This window comes from Pristiophorus japonicus, chromosome 9 (assembly GCF_044704955.1).
Source record: "Pristiophorus japonicus isolate sPriJap1 chromosome 9, sPriJap1.hap1, whole genome shotgun sequence".
Taxonomy (NCBI): Eukaryota; Metazoa; Chordata; class Chondrichthyes; family Pristiophoridae; genus Pristiophorus; species Pristiophorus japonicus.
In genome coordinates, this window is record NC_091985.1 from 25898113 (window position 1) to 25922773 (window position 24661).

Below are 24661 nucleotides of genomic sequence, written 5' to 3' on the forward strand. Positions count from 1 at the left end.
TGAACCTTCGCTGCACTCCCTCAATAGCAAGAACGTCCTTCCTCAGACTAGGAGACCAAAACTGAACACAATATTCCAGGTGAGGCCTCACTAAGGCCCTGTACAGCTGCATTAAGACCTTCCTGCTTCTATATTCAAATCCCCTAGCTATGAAGGCCAACATACCATTTGCCTTCTTTACTGCCTGCTGTACCTGCATGCCAACTTTCAATGACTGATGAACCATGACACTCAGGCCTCGTTGCACCTCCCCTTTTCCTAGTCTGCCGCCATTCAGATAATATTCTGCCTTCGTGTTTTTGCCCCCAAAGTGGATAACCTCACATTTATCCACATTATACTGCATCTGCCATGCATTTGCCCACTCACCTAACCTGTCCAAGTCACCCTGCAGCCTCTTCATCTCTCCAGCTTGGCTCCGGGGGAACATCGTATATTACATAGAACATGGAATTTACAACCAAGACGACTGGAGACCAGCTCTGCTGCACGGACCTAGTGCAGCAGCCTTGGGTAATCCTTGCCACTCGACCAAGACCTAGCTCTGTCAAGCCCGTATGATGGCCGGTATGCAACGGCCACCACACGTTAAAAAAATCCACGCACAGGCATCTTCCACCCTTCAAGATGTAGTTCGGGATCTGGAATATTAGGTCCATCATTGAAACACCTGTGAACTCATCCCTTTTTGGCATGGAAGCAAGTCATCCTTGATACGCGGGACCGTCTGTGATGATGAGAATTTACGGCACAGAAACAGGCCGTTCGGTGTTTATACTCCACACCAGCCTTTTTCCACGTTACTTCATCTCATTCCATCAGTCTATCCTTCTGTTCCTTTCTCACTCATACACTTATCCAGCTTCCTTCTAAAGGCTATTCACCTCAAGCACTCCACATGGGAACAAGTTCAAGAATTCTCACCACTCTCTGGATAAAGAGGTCTCTCCTCGGTCATTCTGAGTATTGGCGGGAATCTTGCTGAACTGGGAGCCACTTCAGACATTCTCTATTTCCATGGCCAATCAAAATTGGCTGAATTATTTTGCTACGTCCAACTCGAGAGTTTAGGTTTGTCATTTATCGTGCATCTAACTCTTAATTGTGTAAACTAAACCACAGAGCACACTACCCTAGAGTGCCAGATTCTCAACAAGGAAGCTCATATCCAAATCAATGAGCCAACGGGCCACTGTGCCGGGTGGAAAACAGTTCGATAATTAGGCCTCCTGCCCAGCTGACCTGTGCCCCGTTGATATTTTTAAAATTTATTTTATTCGTTCGTGGAATGTGGGCATCTCTGGCAAGGCCAGCATTTATTGCCCATCCCTAATTGCCCTTGAGAAGGTGGTGGTGAGCCGCCTTCTTGAACCGCTGTAGTCTGTGTGGTGAAGGCACTCCCACAGTGCTGTTAGGTTGGGTGTTCCAGAATTTTGATCCAGCGACGATGAAGGAACGGCAATATATTTCCAAGTCAGGATGGTGTGTGACTTGGAGAGGAACTTGGAGACAGTGGTGCTCCCATGTGCCTGCTGCCCTTGTCCTTCTAGCTGGTGGAGGTGCTGTCGAAGAAGTCTTGGCGAGTTGCTGCAGAGCATCTTATAGATGGTACACACTGCAGTCACGGTGTGCCGGTGGTGGAAGGAGTGAATGTTTAAGGTGCTGGATGGGCTGCCAATCAAACGGGCTGCTTTGTCCTGGATGGTGTCAAGCTTCTTGAGTGTTGTTGGAGCTGCACTCATCCAGGCAAGTGGAGAGTATTCTATCACACTCCTGACTTGTGCCTTATAGATGGCGGAAAAGCTTTGGGGAGTCAGGAGATGAGACACTCACTGCAGAATACCCAGCCTCTGACCCGCTCTTGTAGCCACAGTATTTATGTGGCTAGCCAAGTTAAGTTTCTGGTCAATGGTGACCCCCAGGATATTGATGGTGGGGGATTCGGCGACAGTAATGCCGTTGAATGTCAGATTCTCGCTTGTTGGAGGATATATCTGCAGGTCCTTGGATACATCGGTGGGGTGTAAATACTCCCAAGGGAATGGGCTGGTCTTTCTCTCATAGCTGAGACTCATGGCTCCTGACTGATAGTAAGTAAGAATGTTCGTTTAAAGCCAAATAATGTCATCCCTTAATGTAACTTTAAGATAACGACATGATGATCAAAAATGTTCAAAGTATTAGCATATGAATCAACAGTGCGCCACGTGGTGTACTGAGCTGCATAGACTAGGAAGGTCTAGTGCTATATCGGGCCTGTGCTCATTTAGAAAGTCTCAGCTGAACATAACAAATAGGAGCGGGAGTAGGCCATTGGGTCTCCCGAGCCAGCTCTGCCATTCAGAGATCATGGCTGATCTTCTACCTCAACTTCACTTGCCTGCACTGTCCCGATATCTCTTGCTGTAAATGGTGGTGGCGTGTACATAGAATGATCCAGCACAGAAGGAGGCCATTCATCCCATCGTGTCAATGCCGGCTCTTCGTAAGAGTTATCCAATTAGTCCCACTCCCCCTGCTCTTACCCCGTAGCCCTGCAAATGTCTCCTTTTTTGTAATATATCCAATTCCCGTTTGAATGTTACTATTGAATCTGCTTCCACCACCCTTTCAGGCAGTGCATTCCCGATCACAGCAACTCGCAGAGTAAAAATATATCCCCCCTGGATTTATATGTTATATAATTAATATAATCCTATTGTCCCTGGATTAGGGAGAGGAAAGATCGGCCAACTTTTCTGACACTAACTCCTCTCTCCCTTCTCTCTCCCTCCTCTCTCCCTCCTCTCGACTGTGGATAGGCATCAGAGATCAGCAATGGGCTCATTACTATTCCTTCGAGTCACTTTGGGCCTTGGCGTACAATTTGCAGTGCACATGTTTAACTCAGTTGCTGCACTGGACTTGTGGTGTGAATGTACCACATTCATGTGATTGAGCCGAGAGGATATTACAGGATGGTTTCATCAACAAATTTGGGAAACCAGTAAATAAAGCGCTCATTGAAAACATGCCAACCACAGAAAAATGCTACATGTGTTCTCTGTTCCTGGTCTAACTTGCAGATTAGTCACTTCAATAATTGGAAGATTTAGTTTGAAGGACTGGCTTTATTCACTGAGTGTTCACCAGATGTCAGGAAATTCCAGCATCAATCAATGTGCCGAGAGTAATCAACAACTCTTTCACAACACCGTCTCCCAGACAGCACCATCTCCCAGACAGTCTCAGACAGTGTCCCAGACAGCACCGGGTCCCAGGCAATCCCAGACAGTGTCCCTGACAGCACCAAATCCCAGACAGTGTCCCAGACAGCACCCAGTCCTAGACAGTGTCCCAGACAGCACCGAATCCCAGACAGTGTCCCAGACAGCACCCAGTCCCAGACAGTGTCCCAGACAGCACCCAGTCCCAGACAGTGTCCCAGACAGCACCGAATCCCAGACAGTGTCCCAGACAGCACCCAGTCCCAGACAGTGTCCCAGACAGCACCATCTCCCAGTCAGTGTCCCAGACAGTGTCCCAGACAGCACCATGTCCCAGACAGTCTTAGACAGTGTCCCAGACAATGACCCAGACAGCACCATCTCCCAGACAGTCCCAGACAGTGTCCCAGACAGCACCATCTCCCAGTCAGTGTCCCAGACAGTGTCCCAGACAGCACCATGTCCCAGACAGTCTTAGACAGTGTCCCAGACAAAGACCCAGACAGCACCATCTCCCAGACAGTCCCAGACAGTGTCCCAGACAGCACCATCTCCCAGACAGTTTCCCAGACAGCACCATGTCCCAGACAGTCTCAGACAGTGTCCCAGACAGTGACCCAGACAGCACCATGTCCCAGACAGTCTCAGACAGTGTCCCAGACAGTGACCCAGCCAGCACCATGTCCCAGACAGTCTCAGACAGTGTCCCAGGTAGTGCCCCAGACAGTGACCCAGACAGTGTCCCAGACAGCATCGGGTACCAGACAGTGACCCAGGCAGCACCATTTCCCAGACAGTGTCCCAGGTAGTGTCCCAGACAGTGACCCAGGCAATGTTCCAGACAGCACCGGGTACCAGACAGTGACCCAGGCAGCACCATTTCCCAGACAGTATCCCAGATAGTGTTCCAGACAGTGACCCAGGCAGTGTCCCAGACAGTGTCCCAGGCAGCACAGTGTCCCAGACAGCACAGTGTCCCAGACAGTGTCCCAGACAGCACCGTGTCCCAGACAGTCTCAGACAGTGTCCCAGGTAGTGCCCCAGACAGTGACCCAGACAGTGTCCCAGACAGCATCGGGTACCAGACAGTGACCCAGGCAGCACCATTTCCCAGACAGTGTCCCAGGTAGTGTCCCAGACAGTGACCCAGGCAATGTTCCAGACAGCACCGGGTACCAGACAGTGACCCAGGTAGCACCATTTCCCAGACAGTATCCCAGATAGTGTTCCAGACAGTGACCCAGGCAGTGTCCCAGACAGTGTCCCAGGCAGCACAGTGTCCCAGACAGCACAGTGTCCCAGACAGCACCGTGTCCCAGGCAGCACCGTGTCCCAGGCAGCACCGTGTCCCAGGCAGCACAGTGTCCCAGACAGCACTGTATCCCAGACAGTGTCCCAGACAGCACAGTGTCCCAGACAGTGTCCCAGACAGCACCGTGTCCCAGACAGCACCATGTCCCAGGCAGCACTGTGTCCCAGACAGTGTCCCAGACAGCACAGTGTCCCAGAAAGTGTCCCAGACAGCACCAGCTCCCAAACAGTCTCAGACAGTGTCCCAGAGACACCGCACTTTAAAATGCAAGAATATTGCTGAGAGAGCATCGACTTATAAGTAGAGCAGTGTAGAGCATTGATGCAAAGTGCCGTCTTGTACTCGGGCTAGTTAGTCTTCCATTGGCCTGAAGTGCACAGCATCCAGTTTCAATATCGGGGTAGCGGACTGTCTTGCTCCTGTTGTCAGGAACAGTAAATGGGATGGCTGTGTGACAAACAGCTCAACTCCCTAACCTGTAGTTACCAACCAAAGGCTTGTTACGAGGTTTTCTCTGACAGGCGCTTTGTGGTTGTGAACTATGAATTAGAGGGAGGTTTTGCTGTCAAACAATAACTTTAAACAAAGGCTATTCAAAGCTAACCGCTCGTTCTGTGATGCGGCTCTTTGAGTGCTATTCAATATTATGAATATTTCACTCAACTACCTGATGAGTGTATATTTCTGGCTAAGTAAATAGAAATTAAACATTTCTAATCCACTGTATTCATTGTTCGCTGAATGCTTTCAGCTGTTTGCTTCTAGTAAGTGAATAGTGGTCTCCCCGCCTTACCTCCACCTTATCTGTGCAATTAATTAACGTTAAAGATAGAAAAATGTCCCAAGGCATCTCACAGAGGCAAAAGCAGATGCTGATCCAATGAAGGAGAGATTAGGAGGATTGACCAAACGCATGATCAAAGAGGTGGGTTTTAAGGTGGGGGTGGTTAAAGGAGGGGAGGGAGGTGAAGAGGCAGAGATGTTTGGGAGGGGTATTCCAGAGAGTGGGACCAAGGCAGCTGAAGGCACGGCCACCAATGGCGGGGCGAAAGTCGGGAGAATATACAAGCGGGTGCACAATCTTCATCAATATGAACCTGTATAAAACACTGGTTCAGCTTCAGCTGGAGTCCTGTGTCCAATTCTGGGCACCGCACTTTAGGAAGGATGTGAAGGCCTTAGAGAGGGTGCAGACCAGATTTACGAGAATGATTCCAGTGATGAGGGACTTCAGTTATGTGGATAGACTGGAGAAGCTGGGGGTTGTTCTCTTTAGAGCAGAGAAGGTTGAGAGGAGATTTGATCGAGGTGTTCAAAATCATGGGGGATCTGGACAGAGTAGATAGAGTGAAACTGTTCCCATTGGCCGAAGGGTCGAGAACCAGAGGACACAGATTTAAGGTGATTGGCAAAAGAACCAAAGACGACATGAGGAAAACTTTTTTACGCAGTAAGTGATTAGGATCTGGAATTCACTGCCCTGAAAGCCAGCACGGGCTCGACGGGCCGAATGGCCTCCTTCTGTACTGAAACCATTCTGTGATTCTACGATTTAACTGTGTGTCACAGCTTTCACCCTCTAGTTCTCCAGCTCTGGGTTACAGCTCACTTCTGCTCACCCCTGTGCTTGACTGATAGAGGCAATCCTTCAGTCACTTCACCTGTATTCTTTAGAAATCTCTCTCTGACCCACTTTGCCTGCCTACCTTTAATGGCTTCTTAAAAACACATCTCTTTAACCAGTGTTGTGTTGACCTTCCACCTCTGAACTTTCCCCATCTTGTGCTGGGTGTCCTTCTACGCCCCGGTAAAATCCCTCAAAGCAAGGGACACGAGACAAAAATGAAAGTAGTTGTTATTTTGTTCCACATTTGACCAGATTTCCACCCCAACCAGTCCCACAGTCACACGGCAGAATTCTGTTCCTACAATGTACCAAATCACACTAACAATCGAATGAAACATTTTAAACTTCATGATTGTGTCCTGAATGGGCAAAATTGATCCAAACAAATTGTTCAGAATGGTGAAGCAGTCAAATATCAAGGGATCAAGCTTAAAAGTAAGAATGGGAATCAGGCAGAAGATTTTCCATCCAAAGAGTAATGAGAGTTTTGGGATACATTTCCAGGGAAGACCATTGAAGTGGCCAGTGTAAGTGAGATCGAAGAGCAATGAAATGTATTTCTAAGGAGAGAAGAGATTGAGGGTTTTGGTGAGAACAATGGTTATTAAATAGGGTTAGATCTCTGGAAAAGAGAACCCACTGTAAAGACTTGAGCACAAAATCCAGGCTGACACTCCAGTGCAGTATTGAGGGAGCGCTGCACAGTTAGAGATGCTGTCTTTCGGATGAGACGTTGAACTGAGGCCCCGTCTGCTCTCTCAGGTGGACGTAAAAGATCCCGAGGCACTATTTTGAAGAAGAGCAGGGGAGTTCTTCCCAGTGTCCAGCCCAATATTTATCCCTCAACCAACATCACTAAAACACATTATCTCGTCATTATCGCGTTGCTGTTTGTGGGAGCTTGCTGTGCGCAAATTGGCTGCTGCATTGACGACACTTCAAAAGTATTTTATTGGTTGTAAAGCGCTTTGGGATGTTCTGAGGGCATGAAAAGCGTCATACAAAGGCAAGTCTTTTAGTTTTAATAGCCCCTTCCTGTTCCTAACAATTCTTATCGATGTTACATTATAAATAAAAAGCAATCAGAAATTGCAGAACACCCAGTTCTTAATGTTAAGCTTATAATTAACTGAGATATTAATGAAGAATCCGCTAACACACTTGTATCACCTTCCTCTGTCTTCTGGTTTAACAGAAAAGTTTCTCTTCAGCAGGTTCCCATTTCTGTTAGGATAACGACAGCAATAATTTTACATAGTGCCTTTAACCTAAGAAATAACCCAAGGTGCTTCACAGAAAGCCATTAGCAAAATGGACAGTGGGCCAGAAAGGGCGAGGATCGGAGGGGTACAAACAGCTTGGGTGGAGAGATGGACTTTGGCAAGGTATTCAAAGTAGGAGACGGAGGCGGACAGGTCAGGAAAAGAATTCCAAACGTTAGGAAAACAGGTGGCTGAAGGTTGTGCTGCCCATGGTGGGGTAAAGAGGGGGGGATTCACGTTTTTTTTTTAAAGTACAGAAGTTTGTCGTACAGCTACGTTGGGCCCAAGTTTCGAGCCGCGCCTAGAACGGCGCAGTCCCGACCTGGACACCCGTTTTTCGCGCCACAAAGTGCGCCTAAAAAAACCCTCCGTATTCTCCACCTCCCTGCAGGTCCTCTGGCAGGAGCTGTAGGGGGCGGAGCCAGGTCCCTGCGCTGAAAACAGTGCCGGGACCTCTGCACATGCGCGCTAAAGTGGGCACGCAAGTGCAGTAGCTCCAGGCGCCCAAAACTGTGTGGGAGGGGCCCGAAGCACGCAGCCCCTAGCCCTGGCCCAATGGCCTCACTGGGGCTGCGTGAATAAGGCTCCTCCCACGGCCAGCTCCTGCTTCCTCCTGACCCGACTCGACTCCCGCTTCCCGCCTCCGGACCGGACCCGACACCGACCTGACTTCCACCGCCCCCCCCGGACCCGACCCGACTCGACTCCCGCTTCCCGCCTCCGGACCGGACCCGACAGCGACCTGACTCCCGCTTCCCTCCCCCCCCCCCCGCCCCGGACCGGTCCCGACACCGACCTGACTCCCGCTTCCCCCCCCCGCCCCCAGACCTGACCTGACTCTCGCTCCCCCCCCCCCCCCCCCACCCCCGCCTCCGGACCGGTCCCGACACCGACCTGACTCCCGCTTCCCCCCCCCGCCCCCAGACCTGACCTGACTCCCGCTCTGCCCCCCCCCCCGACCCCGCCTCCGGACCGGACCCGACACCGACCCGACTCTCGCTCCCCCCCGCCCCCGGACTGGATCCGACCTGACCTCCCTCCCCCCGACCTGACTCCCGCTTCCCCCCCGCCCCCGGATCTGACCTGACTCCCGCTCCCCGCCCCCTGCCCCCGCCTCCGGACCCGACACCGACCCAACTCCCGCTTCCCCCCCGCCCCCGCCTCCGCCTCCGGACCGGACCTGACACCAACCTGACTCCCGCTTCCCCCTCCGCCCCCGGACCCGACCCGACTCCCGCTTCCCCCTCCGCCCCCGGACTGGATCCGACCTGACCTCCCTCCCCCCGACCTGACCTCCCTCCCCCCGACCTGACCTCCCTCTCCCTCCCTCCCCCCGACCCGAACCGAACCGACCTCCCTCCCACCCCCCCCCCCCCCGACCCGCGCTCCCCCCGACCCAACCCAACGCCACCTACCTGTAAATCTGGTGCTGGGGACGGGCCCTGTCCGAAGTCTCGAGCCCGGCCCATTCAGCCTCCCTCCCCCTTCTCCCCCATCCCTCCCACTTCCCTCCCTCTGCTCCCACCCTCTCTCCCCCCTCCCCTCGCTGTCAGAAACACAGACACTGACAGACAGAGAATGAGAGACACACACAGACAGACAGAGAGATAGAGACACTGACAGAGACATACTGGGGGGGGGGTATCCCAGCACGCTGTTGGAGGGCTCCCGGTGCTGCAGTCGGTAAGAAGAAAATGTTTAATTTATTGATTTAAAAATGTTTTATTTCTTATTAATTTTTTTGATTGATTTATTGGTTGATTTATTGATGTATTTATCATTTATTATTGATGATGGCTCTTTATTTGTAAAACTGAAGTTTTTAATGTTTGTAAACTTCCCTTTAAACCCCCCCCCACCATTCCCTACGCCTGATTTGTAACCTACGCCTGATTTTCTAAAGTGTAGACAAGGTTTTTTCGAGCGTACAAAAATCTTCACTTACTCCATTCTAAGTTAGCTTGGAGTAAGTTTTCACTCAAGAAACTTTGAAATCAGGCGTAAGTAGCCGGACACGCCCCTTTTTGAAAAAAAAATTCTGTTCCAAAGTGAAACTGTTCTAACTGACTAGAACTGGAGCAAACTAAATGAAGAGAATTCCGATTTCTAAGATACTCTGTTCTACACCAGTTGCTCCTAAGAATCAGGAGCAAATCATGTGGAAACTTGGGGCCGATAAGTGCTCACAAACTAATATTGCAGGCGGAAACTTCGAGGATGTGGTTCCTGGTGGACTCCTGGTAAATGATTCATTGCTGTGGAAGGCACGTTATCTAGCTCACGGGACACGGAGGTTGTTAAGTGGACGAGGGAGCCCAGACAGAGATCTGCAGCTAACCTGCCACTTCATAGAATCTATTGGTTAAAAAGTGAATGGAAGTTCTGCAGTGGGAGGGAACGCAAGGGCAGGAAATGATTGTTGGGACTTAACAAAGCCGTTGTATTTCCCATAGATCTCTGCTGTTCCACCTTCTTACTGTACTCAATCCCTTCTCTTTCCAGAAATATATCTAATTGCTCCTTAAACCCATTTATATTCTTCACTTCAATGGCCTTCTCTGCTCGAAAGAAAGAAAGACTTGCATTTATATAGCGCCTTTCACAGCCACCGGGCGTCTCAAAGCGCTTTACAGCCAATGAAGTACTTTTGAAGTGTAGTCACTGTTGTAATGTGGGAAATGCAGCAGCCAACTTGCACACAGCAAGCTCCCACAAACAGCAATGTGATAATGACTAGATAATCTGTTTTTGTGATGTTGATTGAGGGATAAATATTGGCCAGGACACCGGGGATAACTCCCCTGCTCTTCTTCGAAATAGTGCTATGGGATCTTTTACATCCACCTGAGAGAGCAGACGGGGCCTCGGTTTAACGTCTCACTCGAAAGACAGCACCTCCGACAGTGCAGCACTCCCTCAGCACTGCACTGGAGCGTCAGCTGAGATTTTTGAGTTCAAGTTCCTGGAGTGGGACTTGAACCCACAACAACCTTCTGACTCAGAGGCGAGAGTGCTACCCACCGAGCCACAGCTGACACAGACTCTATAATTCCACAGCCCTTTTGCTCTGAAAGCATTTCATTTCCAACTTCCAAAACTTTTAACTTTGATCCAGGCAAATTGCCCCTAACTTCAATTAGGGCACCTCAAAGTCTCCCCACTTCTAAAGAAAACAAGCGCATGTTCTTGGGCTTCAACATCATGTAAGAATTTTCCTAAATTGTAGGCTTGACAGACGCACTAATGATTGTTATGGGAGCGAGACTGCCGCAGTCCTTGAACGACCAGGACTGAACAAAACTTTTTTAAAAAAGAGCCCTTTCTGTTTGATAGGGTGAGGTACAAGTTGGTGCTGTTGTAAATCAGAATAATCATGGCTGGAAGTCATGCTTCTGGCAGTATGCATGAGCAGCCTTTTTAATTGTAACTGGTTTCTTTTAAGCTATTTAATTGCAATCGATTAGTATAGAAATGTAATGTCTGAAAGAAGGCAAAAGGGCATGCAGGATGTGGAGCGTGAAGAGGCAGTTTTAATCTACTCCACTCGCTGGGAAGATTGAGCCAAGAAATGAATTGCGACCATGAAATATTAAATGTCAGAGCTTTTTAAAGAGTTCTCTGATAGTCCGCTATTTTATTTGATGGCACTTCACAGATGTATTTCTCACTGGCATTTCTTTTGTGCTGATTTTCCCCGGCGCTCCCTCCACTTCCCAATTTACTCCATTTCTCACCTCCTCTCCTGAATGCACCGACTGACAGCGTTCTGAAAAAAGGACTTGCATTTATATAGCACCCTTCATGACCTCAGGATGTCCCAAAGCGCTTCACAGCTAGTGAAGTACTTTTGTAGTGTTTCTCTGCTATGCTGTCAGGAAAGTGGCAGCCAATTTGCACATTGCCAATTTTTGCACAAGCGTCAACGAACAATAATTCATTGACTCTTGCTGGAGCAGATTGGGCGAGGACAAGATTTCGACTTGCCAAACATGCCCCCTGCAGTTGAATAGCTGGCAAGCGCTCATCGTCAAGGACCCCACATGAGCAGTGGCCGACGGGATACCAGAGGGAGGCTGGAAGCTTATGCAACCAAATCCACAGTGGAGAGCCAGTGCATTCAGGAGAAGAGCAGAGGGAGGAAAATGGGGGAAAAGTATCACTTTGGAAGGCGGATTGGCTGAGAGTTACAATTTCAGAGACCTGGATTTTCCTCTGCTATCCCGCTGCAAACAAGGTGGGAGATTGGTGGAAAAGGTGGGGTAATTCAGTGATAAGGCCTAGCGCTACATCGTCGCTCCAACCTCTATCCAGCTTTCCCTGACTCCCAACGGGAAAAAAGTGATCACACGTCACCTCATCCAAGCCTATGAGGAGACAGAGCCCAGCAAGCGGTCTGATTTCCCTGCATTCCACCCACGTCACCACTGCGCCCCCCCCTCCAGTGACCACCAGAAGAGGGGGCCACAGTGGTCCCTTGTATCAGCAGCAGAGAGAAAGGGCCCAGTATTCAGCAGTATTCTCCCTCCCCTCAGCACCCTCGTTAAGCCCCAGCTACTGGAGTTAAGCCCTTCCCCAGCTCCCAGCATTAGACCCCTTCCACCGACCCCCCTCCCCCACCAGCTCAGTCCGAGGCCTAACATGGATGTTGCCTTCCGATCTGTGAGACACCTGTCCCCACGTTATGCTGCACTCCGCCTCCTCGGGTGCGGAGTTTCCCCGCACCTTCCTCCCAGCCAATGGCAGGCTCCCTCTTAGAATCATAGAATGGTCACAGCACAGGAGGCCATTCGGCCCATCGAGCCCGTGCCGGCTCTCTGCAAGAGCGCTTGGCGCTGGAGGTCCCAATTGGAGCCCGCTCTGCCTTCTTGTGATGAAGCCTAAGGAAGAAACCGGTTTGGGTCATGGCCAGGTCAGGGTGGCAGGCAGAAATCTCGGCCCGATCCACCCGGGGCAGATTCAGGAAAATCCAGCCCAGAGTCTCTGACTTTGAGTTGACATGAACAGGAAGTGAAGAGCCTCCATTAGATCACCAGGAGTTCCAATATGGAAGGCCAAGAGTCTGCTAGCACTCAAACCATTGAATCCTACGGCACAGAAGGAGGCCATTCGGCCTATCATGTCTGTGCCAGCTCATTGAAAGAGCCATCAAATTAGTCCCACCCCCCATAGCCCTGCAAATGTTTCCTTCTCAAGTATTTATCCAATTCCCTTTTGATAGTTACTATTGAATCTGCTCCACCAGCCTATCAGGCAGCAAGTTCCAGGTCACAACAACTTCCACTAGAACACTATTGGCTCGATATCCAGTGTGGTTTGATTATGTTTCTGTGAAGTTACTATGTTAAAAGCGCTGTATAAATGCAAGTTGTTGTTCATTTATGGCAAAATTCTCCCTCTTTTTCTCTCTCTCACTACTTTCTTACCGTGTGCACATAGGTGAACAGATGCCAGTGGTTTGCAGCTAGATTTAAGCTGTGATGAAATATAACGTAAACTCCAAAGAAATGAACTAGAAGCTGGCCAATTAGCTGCCTTCAGTCAGGTCAAGCTGTCATGGACTCAGCAGTTTTGTCTTTTTTTTAGGCCTACCGACTTTGAGGCGCAAACTGTGAAAACCAGGCGTAGAGCCTGAACGCGAAGGCCGCATTCGTGTTGCCAACTCTGTTGGGATGTATTCCTGGAGGTTCAGTCACATGACCTACAGCCTTCCCACGGCCAATAGAAAAGCAAGCAGACTCTGTGTTACCCGATTGGATGATTCTTGACTGTCAGTCAAACAGTCTTTTCCCCAACTCTCCAATATCTTTATAACTAATAAATGGAAATGTTCAAAGAAAATGAGATAAACACTTTTTTTGAATGCTCTCATGACTTTTCTCCCGGATTTTGCTTGCAGCAGTGTCCAGTGACTAATTCCTGGAGACTCCAGGACAATCCTGGAGGGTTGGTAACCCTAGCTGTGATGATGTAGGTTGTGTAGGGGAAGGGGCTGGTGGCAGTGGCGAATGCAGTGAAATGTCCTGTAGAATGAATGCCGTGTTTTAAAAGAGCGGCGTAAAAGGCCGGCCTTATCCTGCTTCGAACACTACGCGGGTGTTTTATTTTCTTCTTTCCCTGCCCGACAGGTAAAGGTCATGCTGCGAATCTGTCCGGCCTCGGTGGGGGACACCTCCGAATCTAGCTGCTTCTTTAAAGTCGACCCTCGCAAAAAGCAGATCACACTGTACGACCCTCCGGTTAACGGGCTCCAGAATTCCTCGCAGAAGAGAGGCGGTTTGGTGCCGCCAAAGATGTTTGCTTTCGACGCTGTCTTCCCGCAGGACTCTTCACAGGTCAGTGGCAGCGTAGCCGCGTTCTGTTTTAACCACGCAGCCAAAATACCACACTGCCCTTAAATCCCTTTGTGTCGCACTCGAGGCTACAAGTTCCTGCACCCTTTATGGGCATGGGGCGTGGTTTAATGCAGCACACATCGAGGTTTTATAAAACGTGGCATGGGGCTATTTTGTCTGTACACATTCATTGGAACAGGAGTAGGCCATTCAGCCCCTCAAGCCTGTTACATTCGGAACAGGAGTAGGCCATTCAGCCCCTCGAGCCTGTTACATTCGGAACAGGAGTAGGCCATCCAGCCCCTCGAGCCTGTTACATTAGGAACAGGAGTAGGCCGTTCAACCCCTCGAGCTTGTTACATTAGGAACAGGAGCAGGCCGTTCAGCCCCTCGAGCCTGTTACATTCGGAACAGGAGCAGGCCATTCAGTCCCTTGGGCCTGTTACATTAGGAACAGGAGCGGGCCATTCAGCCCCTCGAGTCTGTTACATTAGGAACAGGAGCAGGCCGTTCAGCCCCTCGAGCTTGTTACATTAGGAACAGGAGCAGGCCGTTCAGACCCTTGAGCCTGTTACATTAGGAACAGGAGTAGGCCGTTCAGACCCTTGAGCCTATTACATTAGGAACAGGAGTAGGCCACTCAGACCCTTGGGCCTGTTACATTAGGAACAGGAGTAGGCCGTTCAGACCCTTGGGCCTGTTACATTAGGAACAGGAGTAGGCCATTCAGTGCCTTGAGCCTGTTACATTTGGAACAGGAGTAGGCCGTTCAGACCCTTGAGCCTGTTACATTCGGAACAGGAGTAGGCCGTTCAACCCCTCGAGCCTGTTACATTCGGAACAGGAGCAGGCCGTTCAGACCCTTGAGCCTGTTATATTCGGAACAGGAGTAGGCCATTCAGACCCTCGAGCCTGTTACATTAGGAACAGGAGTAGGCCGTTCAGTGCCTTGAGCCTGTTACATTTGGAACAGGAGTAGGCCGTTCAGTGCCTTGAGCCTGTTACATTTGGAACAGGAGTAGGCCGTTCAGTGCCTTGAGCCTGTTACATTTGGAACAGGAGTAGGCCGTTCAGACCCTTGAGCCTGTTACATTCGGAACAGGAGTAGGCCGTTCAGCCCCTCGAGCCTGTTACATTCGGAATAGGAGTAGGCCGTTCAGCCCCTCGAGCCTGTTACATTCGGAACAGAAGTAGGCCGTTCAGACCCTTGAGCCTGTTACATTCGGAATAGGAGTAGGCCGTTCAGCCCCTCGAGCCTGTTACATTCGGAATAGGAGTAGGCCGTTCAGCCCCTCGAGCCTGTTACATTCGGAACAGGAGTAGGCCGTTCAGCCCCTCGAGCCTGTCCCGCCATTCAATGAGAACAAGGCTGATCTGTATCTTAACTCCTTTCACCTGCCTTAAGCTCCATACTGCAACATAAGAATTAGGAACCGGAGTAGGCCATATGACCCCTCGAGCCTGCTCTGCCATTCAATACGACCATGGCTGATCTTCTACGTGATCCCCATATCCCTTGATTCCCATAGTATCCAAGAATCTATTGATCTCAGTCTTGAATATACAACGACTGAGCATCCACAACCCTTTGGGGGAGAACCCTGTCTAGCGAAAATCCATGGATCTCAGATTTAAAATGATTAATGGAGCTAGCATCTACTGCTTTTTGTGGCAGAGTTCCAGACATAAAGAGGTGTTTCCTACCTTTTCTCCTGAACGGCCTGGCTCTGATTTTAAGGTTATGTTCCCTTGTCCTGGACTCCCCCATCCATGGAAAAAGTTTCTCTCCATCCAACCTATCAAACTACCTTATCACAAACCTCATCTCAAACGAACTCACACCACTATTATAATATTTCATACCTGTGAATTCTGATGTTAAGCTTCAGCTCGGTGAAATATCACATCTCTGGACGGTGAACGTCTGTTAATCACCAAGAACTAAACATGGATCCTGTCACTGGCGTTTTAACCGAACCAGTTCAACAGTTATGCTTATCACAAATGCAGGAACTACGTATTAAATATATGATACTAATTATAAAACTAGCATAGATGCATTTAAAGGAAAGCTAGGTAAGTACGCGAGGGAGAAAGGAATAAAAGGATATGTTGATGGGGTGAGATGAAGTAGGGTAGGAGGAGGCTCGTGTGGAACATAAACACTGGCACGGACCAGTTGGGCCGAATGGCCTCTTTCTGTGCTGTACATTCAAGGTAACTCCTTTTTATTTTTTACAACAGGCTGAAGTATGCGCAGGGACAGTAGCGGAAGTCATCCAGTCCGTGGTGAATGGTGCGGATGGCTGCGTGTTCTGTTTCGGGCACACCAAGCTAGGTTAGTACGAGCTTTCATTACAGTCAATTGACAAACAGTTACCCGCACACAACTTGGGGGATTAAACTGGTCACTGACATTACTCTGCTGAGATGAAAACCCTCACCATAACGTGCATTTGCCCGGTGAGCGATCACGGTGGGGGGTGGGGGGGGGGAATGACTTTAGTTTTGGGGAGGGGAGCTGAGGGAAAATATCTTACCCAGAGGTCTCGGGGGGGGGGGGGGGGCGTGGGGCAGGGGGAGGGGGGGAAGCTTTCAATTTTACCCTGCACTGGAGACCTCGGTTTCATCAATTGGTTGTTCAATCCCATTTACAACTAAATGGAAATGATTGAAATCAGCTTCAAAAGCTGAGAATAAGATAGCTGTTCGCTTGCAAGGCTTTGAAATGTTGGAAGCTTGCTGTTGAGCAACAGCCCCAATATTGCAGGTCATTCCTCATTTCCCATCTTTTCCAGCCTAACAAGAGCCTGAGCAGCACTGAACTGTATTTGGAGTTGGTGCTGTGATTGAGGCCTAACACTGAGGACGAATTGAGATGTAATAATGGTTAAACTCTGAGGTAGTGCAACATATCGTGGGACGTCTGCACTTATCTCTGGTGGCCTCCAAGGGCCAGAACATCAGTCCACCAGAAGAACGCCCCGACAGGCAATCATCTGAAAGGGAAATTTTGTGACAAGACTGGTTCTGAATAAAGGTTCAGAGGGCAAATGGCACTTCTTTCTATTTTAAGCCACAGCATCGGGTGAGGTCTCTCCCGATCATAAATCTGTATTAGAAACTGTCGTTCTGTTCCATGTTGCACTTTGAACTCAGAAGTGGTTTGATTTTTTTTTGTGCTGTGACAGGAAAATCATACACCATGATCGGGAAAGATGACTCCATGCAGAATCTTGGCATAATCCCCTGCGCTATCTCGTGGCTCTTCAAACTGATCAATGAGAGGAAAGAAAAGACAGGAGCTCGATTCTCAGTCAGGGTCTCTGCGGTAGAGGTCTGGGGGAAGGAAGAAAACCTGAAGGACCTGCTGTCCGAGGTAGCTACAGGCAGCCTGCAGGACGGCCAGTCACCTGGAGTCTACCTCTGCGAGGACCCGATCTGTGGCATGCAGGTAATACATTGTTACACGGAGCAAAAGTGCAGGCTTGGTAGCTGGTGCCTAACTCTAAACTTGCTCAGACTGTCCCAGACCGTGTGGTCTTTTTTAAAATCAAAACATTTCTTCTTCTGAAAATGGAGACTCGGGCAGTTCCGCGGGTGGCCTCCAAGTGCCTGTTCTTTATATGAGGACGCAGATAGTATGCGTTGTTAAGCTACCATGGATGGGTATTACAGCTGAGGCCTCAAAGCTTCCATTTGGCTCAACTGGTCCATGCAGTGTTTATGTTCCATATGAGTCTCCTCCGACTTTACTTCATCTCACCCTATCAGCATAACCTTCTATTGCTTTCCCCCTCACGTGCTTATCTAGCTTCCCCTTAAATGCATCTGTGTTATTCGCCTCAACTACTCCCTGTGGTAGCAAGTGACACATTCTAACTACTCTCTGGGTAAAGAGGTTTCTCCCGAATTCCCTATTGGACTTTTTAGTGACTACCTTGTATTTAAAGCCCTAGTTTTGGTTCCCCCACAAATGGAAACATCTCCTCTATGTCTATGCTGTAGATAACGGCTGCCATCGACCCTGTACCCGCTCCCCGTACGGCAGTTTGGTTAGAATAAGATGGGTTTGTTCATGGATCCCATGTTTTTAGCCTGGAGCTATTTCATACGGCGCAAGTTCCAGTTTTGCGCCGATATCTGTACGCAGCTACTTGAGAAAAACGCGTATGACCAGGATAAAATTCAACGAGTGATAGGTGGCATAAGGTCTTTCGGCAGTGAAGAGGGACGTCACCAAGGTCCAGGTCGGTGATTGGAGCGTGGGCAGGTACAGCAGGAGCGGCGAGGTCGGGGCGAAGGAGCGGCGAGAGATTGTAGAGGGACGTGATCGGGGCCCAGGAGAGGTGTGAGTTCGGGGCCCAGAAGAGGCGAGGGCCCAGGGGCAGCACGGGCCAGCCCACACTGCGATATGTGCGCATACTAGGTCCGTGCAGCTGAGCTGGTCTCCAGTCGTCTTGGTTAATCCTTGCCACTGGACCAAGACCTAGCTCTCTCAAGCCCGTGTGATGGCTGGTGTGCAACGGCCACCACACGTTAAAAAAATCCACGCACAGACATCTTCCACCCTTCAAGATTTAGTTTGAGACCTGGAATTTTAGGTCCTTCATTGAAACACCTGTGAACTTTTTGATGTGGAAGCAGGTCATCCTCGATTCGAGGGACTACCTATGATGATGATGAGATAACGTTAGAGAGCTAATATAATACATTCATACATTATCAGAAACTGAATTTTTAAAGAGTAAACCATTATGATGAGCTAAGAGTATATTGTGTTCTCCTTTTAATCTCTCATACACAAAGGGTAGTGGAAATCTGGAACTCTCGTCCCCCTAAAAGCTGTTGAGGCTGGAGGTCAATTGAAAATTTCAAAACAGATGGACAGATTTTTGTTCGATATGGGTATTTGGGATCTGGAACCAAGGCGGGTAGATGGAGTTAAGATACAGATCAGCCATGATTTAATTGAATGGTGGAAAAGGCTCGAGGGGCTGAATGGCCTCCTCCGGTTCCCATGCACCTGCGTCTTTATCTACTCTAGACTTGACAATTCCAATGATCTCCTGATGGCCTCCCACGTTCTACCCTCCATAAACTTGAGCTCATCCAAAACTCTGATGCCCGTGTCCTAACTCGCAACATCGTCCCGTTCACACATCACCCCTGTGCTCGCTGACCTACACTGGCTCCTGGTCTGACAACGCCTTGATTTTAAAAATCTCACCTTTTTCAAATCCCCCCCCCCCCCATGGCCTTGCCCCTCCCTGTCTCTGTAACCTTCTCGAGCCCCACAACTCTTCGAGATAGCTGTGCTCCTCCAGTTCTGGCCTCTTGCACAACCCCGATTTTAATCACTCCACCATTGGTGGCCGTGCCTTCAGCTGCCTGGGCCCAAACTCTGGAATTCCCGCCCTAAACCACTCCGCCTCTCTACCTCTCTCTCCAACTTTAAGACGCTTCTTAAGACCTACATCTTTGACCAAGCGTTTGGTCACCTGTCCTAATATCTCCTTATGTGATTTTGTTTGATAACGCTTCTGTGAAATGCCTTGCGACATTTTACTGTGTTAAAGGCACGGTACAAATTTAAGGTGATTGGCAAAAGAACCAAAGGCGATGTAAGAACAACATTTTTTACACAGCGAGTGGAATGCACTGCCTGAAAGGGCGGTGGAGGCAGACTCAATTTTATCTTTCAAAAGGGGGTTGGATAAGTATCTGAAGGGATAAAACTGCAGGGCTACGGGGAAATGGCGGGGGGAGTGGGACTAGCTGAGAGTCAGCACAGGCTGAATGGCCTTCTCCTGCGCTGTAACCATTCTATGATTCCATGAAGCCGTTGCTGTTGGTCGCAGTTTAACACACGTTTCCATCCTGCCACTGCATGTGTTTCTTTTTTGACAGCTCCAGAACCAGAGCGAGCTCCGTGCGCCCACCGCGGAGAAGGCTGCCGCCTTCTTGGACGCCGCCATCGCTTCGCGCCGGAGCAGCAGGCCCGAGTGCGAGGAGGAGGACCTGCGGAACTCCCACATGTTGTTCACTTTGCACATCTACCAGTACCGCATGGAGAAGAGCGGCAAGGGAGGAAGTAAGCTCGCGTCCCCTTGTGTCCTTTCTTGTCGGCCCAGGCCCTCGCTGAGCGCTGACTATGGCACTGGTGCTGCACCAAACCGTTTACCCACCGCCTATGCACTCTCCAGCATGGGCCCCGAATAGTTAGCCGGCGGGAGGAAATGCTGGATAATTTTCCTCTTGGATAACGAGACCAGTGTTTTTTTAAAATAATTGCTCTCAGGTTTGTGGGTGACAATGGCAAGCACCCATCGCTAATGTGCCTCAAAAATAGAATGCTGGGCCTTATTGTTGAGTGATTGATTTGCTTGGTGGTCACTGCAGAGGGCATTGGGAGTAGTGTGGACTATAGTTACATTATTGGGGGGTGGGGGGGGGGAAATGATATTAACTGGGAGTGGGATCAGGGTGGCCGGGGAGTGGGACAACTGTCAAATTTGAGGGCTAGGCTGTTTCAACCTCTAGGCCAGCAGCCTGCCCAATATGGGCAGAAACAGGCAGCAGGCCATGGGGGGGGGGGCAGGCTCGTGGCAGCAGAGGCCTAGACGTTCCCTGCCAAGCTCCTCCTGGCCCCACAGGGGAAAGTCCAGGCAAAGACGAGTTTAAAACGTACTTTTTAGAGCCTACCCATCTTCCCCGGCAGGTTTCACTCAGAGGGGCAACAGAGTACCCCGATCTGCATGTCTCAATGAGGCTTCCATCTGAGTCAAGGCGCGGCCGCCTAAAAAAAGGGCCCAGTTAAAGTAGGGACGGGCGGGAATAGGGCCATAGGAACAGGAGGAGGTCATTCAGCCCCTCGAGCCTGTCACCATAGGAACAGGAGGAGGCCATTAAACCCCTCGAGCCTGTTACCATAGGAAGATAAAGGTACGCGGAGTCAGAGGAAATGTATTAGCATGGATCGAGAATTGGCTGACTAACAGAAAGCAGAGAGTCGGGATAAATAGGTCCTTTTCGGGTTGGAAATCGGTGGTTAGTGGTGTGCCACAGGGATCGGTGCTGGGACCACAACTGTTTACAATATACATAGATGACCTGGAAGAGGGGACAGAGTGTAGTGTAACAAAATTTGCAGATGATACAAAGATTAGTGGGAAAGCGGGTTATGTAGAGGACACAGAGAGGCTGCAAAGAGATTTAGATAGGTTAAGCGAATGGGCTAAGGTTTGGGAGATGGAATACAATGTCGGAAAATGTGAGGTCATCCACCTTGGAAAAAAAAAACAGTAAAAGGGAATATTATTTGAATGGGGCGAAATTACAACATGCTGCGGTGCAGAGGGACCTGGGGGTCCTTGTGTATGAATCCCAAAAAGTTAGTTTGCAGGTGCAGCAGGTAATCAGGAAGACGAATGGAATGTTGGCCTTCATTGCGAGAGGGATGGAGTACAAAAGCAGGGAGGTCCTGCTGCAACTGTATAGGGTATTGGTGAGGCCGCACCTGGAGTATTGCGTGCAGTTTTGGTCACCTTACTTAAGGAAGGATATACTAGCCTTGGAGGGGGTACAGAGACGATTCACTGGGCTGATTCCGGAGATGAGGGGGTTACCTTATGATGATAGATTGAGTAGACTGGGTCTTTACTCGTTGGAGTTCAGAAGGATGAGGGGTGATCTTATAGAAACATTTAAAATAATGAAAGGGATAGACAAGATAGAGGCAGAGAGGTTGTTTCCACTGGTCGGGGAGACTAGAACTAGGGGGCACAGCCTCAAAATACGGGGGAGACAATTTAAAACCAAGTTGAGAAGGAATTTCTTCTCCCAGAGGGTTGTGAATCTGTGGAATTCTCTGCCCAAGGAAGCAGTTGAGGCTAGCTCATTGAATGTATTCAAATCACAGATAGATAGATTTTTAACCAATAAGGGAATTAAAGGTTATGGGGAGCAGGCGGGTAAGTGGAGCTGAGTCCACGGCCAGATCAGCCATGATCTTTTTGAATGGCGGAGCAGGCTCGAGGGGCTAGATGGCCTACTCTTGTTCCTAATTCTTATATTCCTATGTTCTTATGAACAGGAGGAGGCCATTCAGCCCCTCAAGCATAGCCCACCATTTAATTAGATCATGGCTGATCTGTATCTCAGCTCCATTTTCCCACCTATTCTCCATATCCCTTGATATCCTTGCTTAACAAAAATATATTGACCTCAGTCCTGACAGCTTTAATGTACCCAGCCTCCACAGCTTTTTGAGGAAGAGGATTCCAGATTTCCACTACCCTTTGTGTGAAAAGTGATTTCACGGCCCAGCTCTAATTTTAAGATTCTGCCCCCTTGTTCTAGATTTCCCTCACCAGAGAAAATAGTGTCTCTGTACCAACCCACCTCAGTGACCCCCTCAATTGATCCCACAGTGATCCCTCAGTGTTCCTCACTGATCACTCCATGTTCCCTGGCGACCCCTGCTGGAGAAAAAGTGGATGTGCAGTTAAAGTGAAAGCACAATCTCTGGCCATCCATAGTCGAATAGCTTGCCACCAATCCTGGCCATAGCTCACTCGTGAGGAATAATCCTCTTGGGCGATGTACCAGAGGGCTGTCAGGAACAATGTAAATAAGTCTGTAGCAGAGCTGTTCTGAAGCAGCTTCGAGCTGTGAACTCACCCTGAGGTTTGAGAGTCTTGGGAACTGCTCGGGCCTGTTTCTCCCAGTTTATGATCCAACCTGAACCCCCACCATAAGGTCAGTGCGATGTAATCACATGCAGATAGCCATTATTGTCTCTATATTAAGACGGATAGTTTCATAATGCAGGAAATTGCTAATTTGAAACTAGCACTGAAAGAACCAGGGGTAGATTTTGTGCAGTGGTGTAAGATGGGCGAGAGTGAGCCGGCAGTCCAGTTAATGTCTCTCCCCATGTTTATTGAAGCCGACTATCTGTTTAAATAGTGACTGCTCTCTGTCCGTGTCGAGCCGACTGACTTTTCCGTAGCAAATGTCATTGAGGATGTCCTCGGCACTCTCTATTGAACCAGATACAAAACCAGTGGGATCGCACCATGCGATACCCCTGACGAGTTTGTTGCGATGATCGTATCAAGCTCCTCTCTTTCAGAATATAATCACTATTCAAACAGTGGACAGAAAAGTTGTACTTTAACGCATGTGTTAACAATATTGCTGCCGCAGTTTCACCTTCGAGCAGAAGCACACAGGAAAGGACCAGTGGCAGGTTGTAGCTGTTGATAGTTTGGGTTGTGAAAGCAGTATTGTACAAACAGCAGTGGCCTGTTTATTTTGCCTGGTTTGGGAAGGGCCCTTTAAAGGAGAGGAAGTATATTTTTCTTCAGGGTAGATGGTGTTGGTTTACTGCGTTCCCATCCAATAGACTGCAGGCTGGCGACTGATAAATGTCTGATCAGCGTTCGGGGGGCTTAAAGAGGAGCCATTCTTTCAGCAGGGTTTACGCCATTAATGGTCATAGAATCACTGACTGATCTGATCTCTTTTATCCTCTTCCGCCGGCAGTGTCAGGAGGTCGCAGCCGCTTACACCTCATTGACTTGGGCAGCTGTGTAAAAGTGCTGAGCAAAAGTCGTGAGGGGGGCTCTGGGCTCTGCCTCTCGCTGTCCGCACTGGGAAACGTCATCCTGGCTCTCGTCAACGGCACCAAGCACATTCCCTACAAGTAAGCATTGTTGGTCTTCTCTCGCCACTGACTGTGAGTGCGTGTGTAACTGTGTGTCTTTGTGTGTGTCGGTGTCTGTATGTGTGTATCTATGTGTGCGTGTGTCTGCGTGTATGTGTGTCTGTGAGTGTGTGTGTATGTGTGTGTGAAACATAGAAACATAGAAAATAGGTGCAGGAGTAGGCTATTCGGCCCTTCGAGCCTGCATCACCATTCAATAGGATCATGGCTGATCATTCACTTCAGTACCCCATTCCTGCTTTCTCTCCACACCCCTTGATCCCTTCAGCCGTAAGGGCCATATCTAACTCCCTCTTGAATATATCCAATGAACTGGCACCAACAACTCTCTGCGGTAGAAAATTTCACAGATTAACAACTCTCTGAGTGAAGAAGTTTCTCCTCATCTCAGTCCTAAATGGTTTACCCCTTATCCTTAGACTGTGTCCTCTGGTTCTGGACTTTCACAACATCGGGAACATTCTTCCTGCATCTAACCTGTCCAGTCCCGTCAGAATTTTATATGTTTTTATGAGATCCCCTCTCATCCTTCTAAACTGCAGTGAATACAGGCCCAGTCGATCCAGTCTCTCCTCATATGTCAGTCCTGCCATCCTGGGAATCAGTCTGGTGAACCTTCGTTTCACTCCCTCAATAGCAAGAACGTCCTTCCTCAGATTAGGAGACCAAAACTGAACACAATATTCCAGGTGAGGCCTCACCAAGGCCCTGTACAACTGCAGTAAGACTTCCCTGCTCTTATACTCAAATCCCCTAGCTTTGAAGGCCAACATACCATTTGCCTTCTTCACCGCCTGCTGTACCTGCATGCCAACTTTCAATGACTGGTGTACCATGACATCCAGGTCTCGTTGCACCTCCCTTTTTCCTAACCTGCCGCCATTCAGATAATATTCTGCTTTTGTGTTTTTGCCATCAACGTGGATAACCTCACATTTATCCACATTATACTGCATCTGCCATGCATTTGCCCACTCACCTAACCTGTCCAAGTCATCCTGCAGCCTCTTAGCATCCTCCTCACAGCTCACACCGCCACCCGGCTTAGTGTCATCTGCAAACTTGGAGATATTACACTCAATTCTTTCATCTAAATCATTAATGTATATTATAAATAGCTGGGGTCCCAGCACTGAGCCCTGTGGCACCCCACTAGTCACTGCCTGCCATTCTGAAAAGGACCCGTTTATCC

General features: G+C 49.3%; 1 protein-coding gene across 1 annotated transcript in view; it reads left to right on the forward strand.

The window, feature by feature from the left end:
- kif26ba (kinesin family member 26Ba) overlaps nucleotides 1-24661 on the forward strand; it is a 525292-nt gene that overhangs the window by 395958 nt on the left and 104673 nt on the right. Inside the window, exons 6-10 of the mRNA XM_070888651.1 lie at nucleotides 13533-13739; nucleotides 15984-16077; nucleotides 16931-17193; nucleotides 19650-19833; nucleotides 23289-23448. Coding sequence (XP_070744752.1) covers nucleotides 13533-13739; nucleotides 15984-16077; nucleotides 16931-17193; nucleotides 19650-19833; nucleotides 23289-23448 — 908 coding nt within the window. The remainder of the gene's footprint in view (nucleotides 1-13532; nucleotides 13740-15983; nucleotides 16078-16930; nucleotides 17194-19649; nucleotides 19834-23288; nucleotides 23449-24661) is intronic.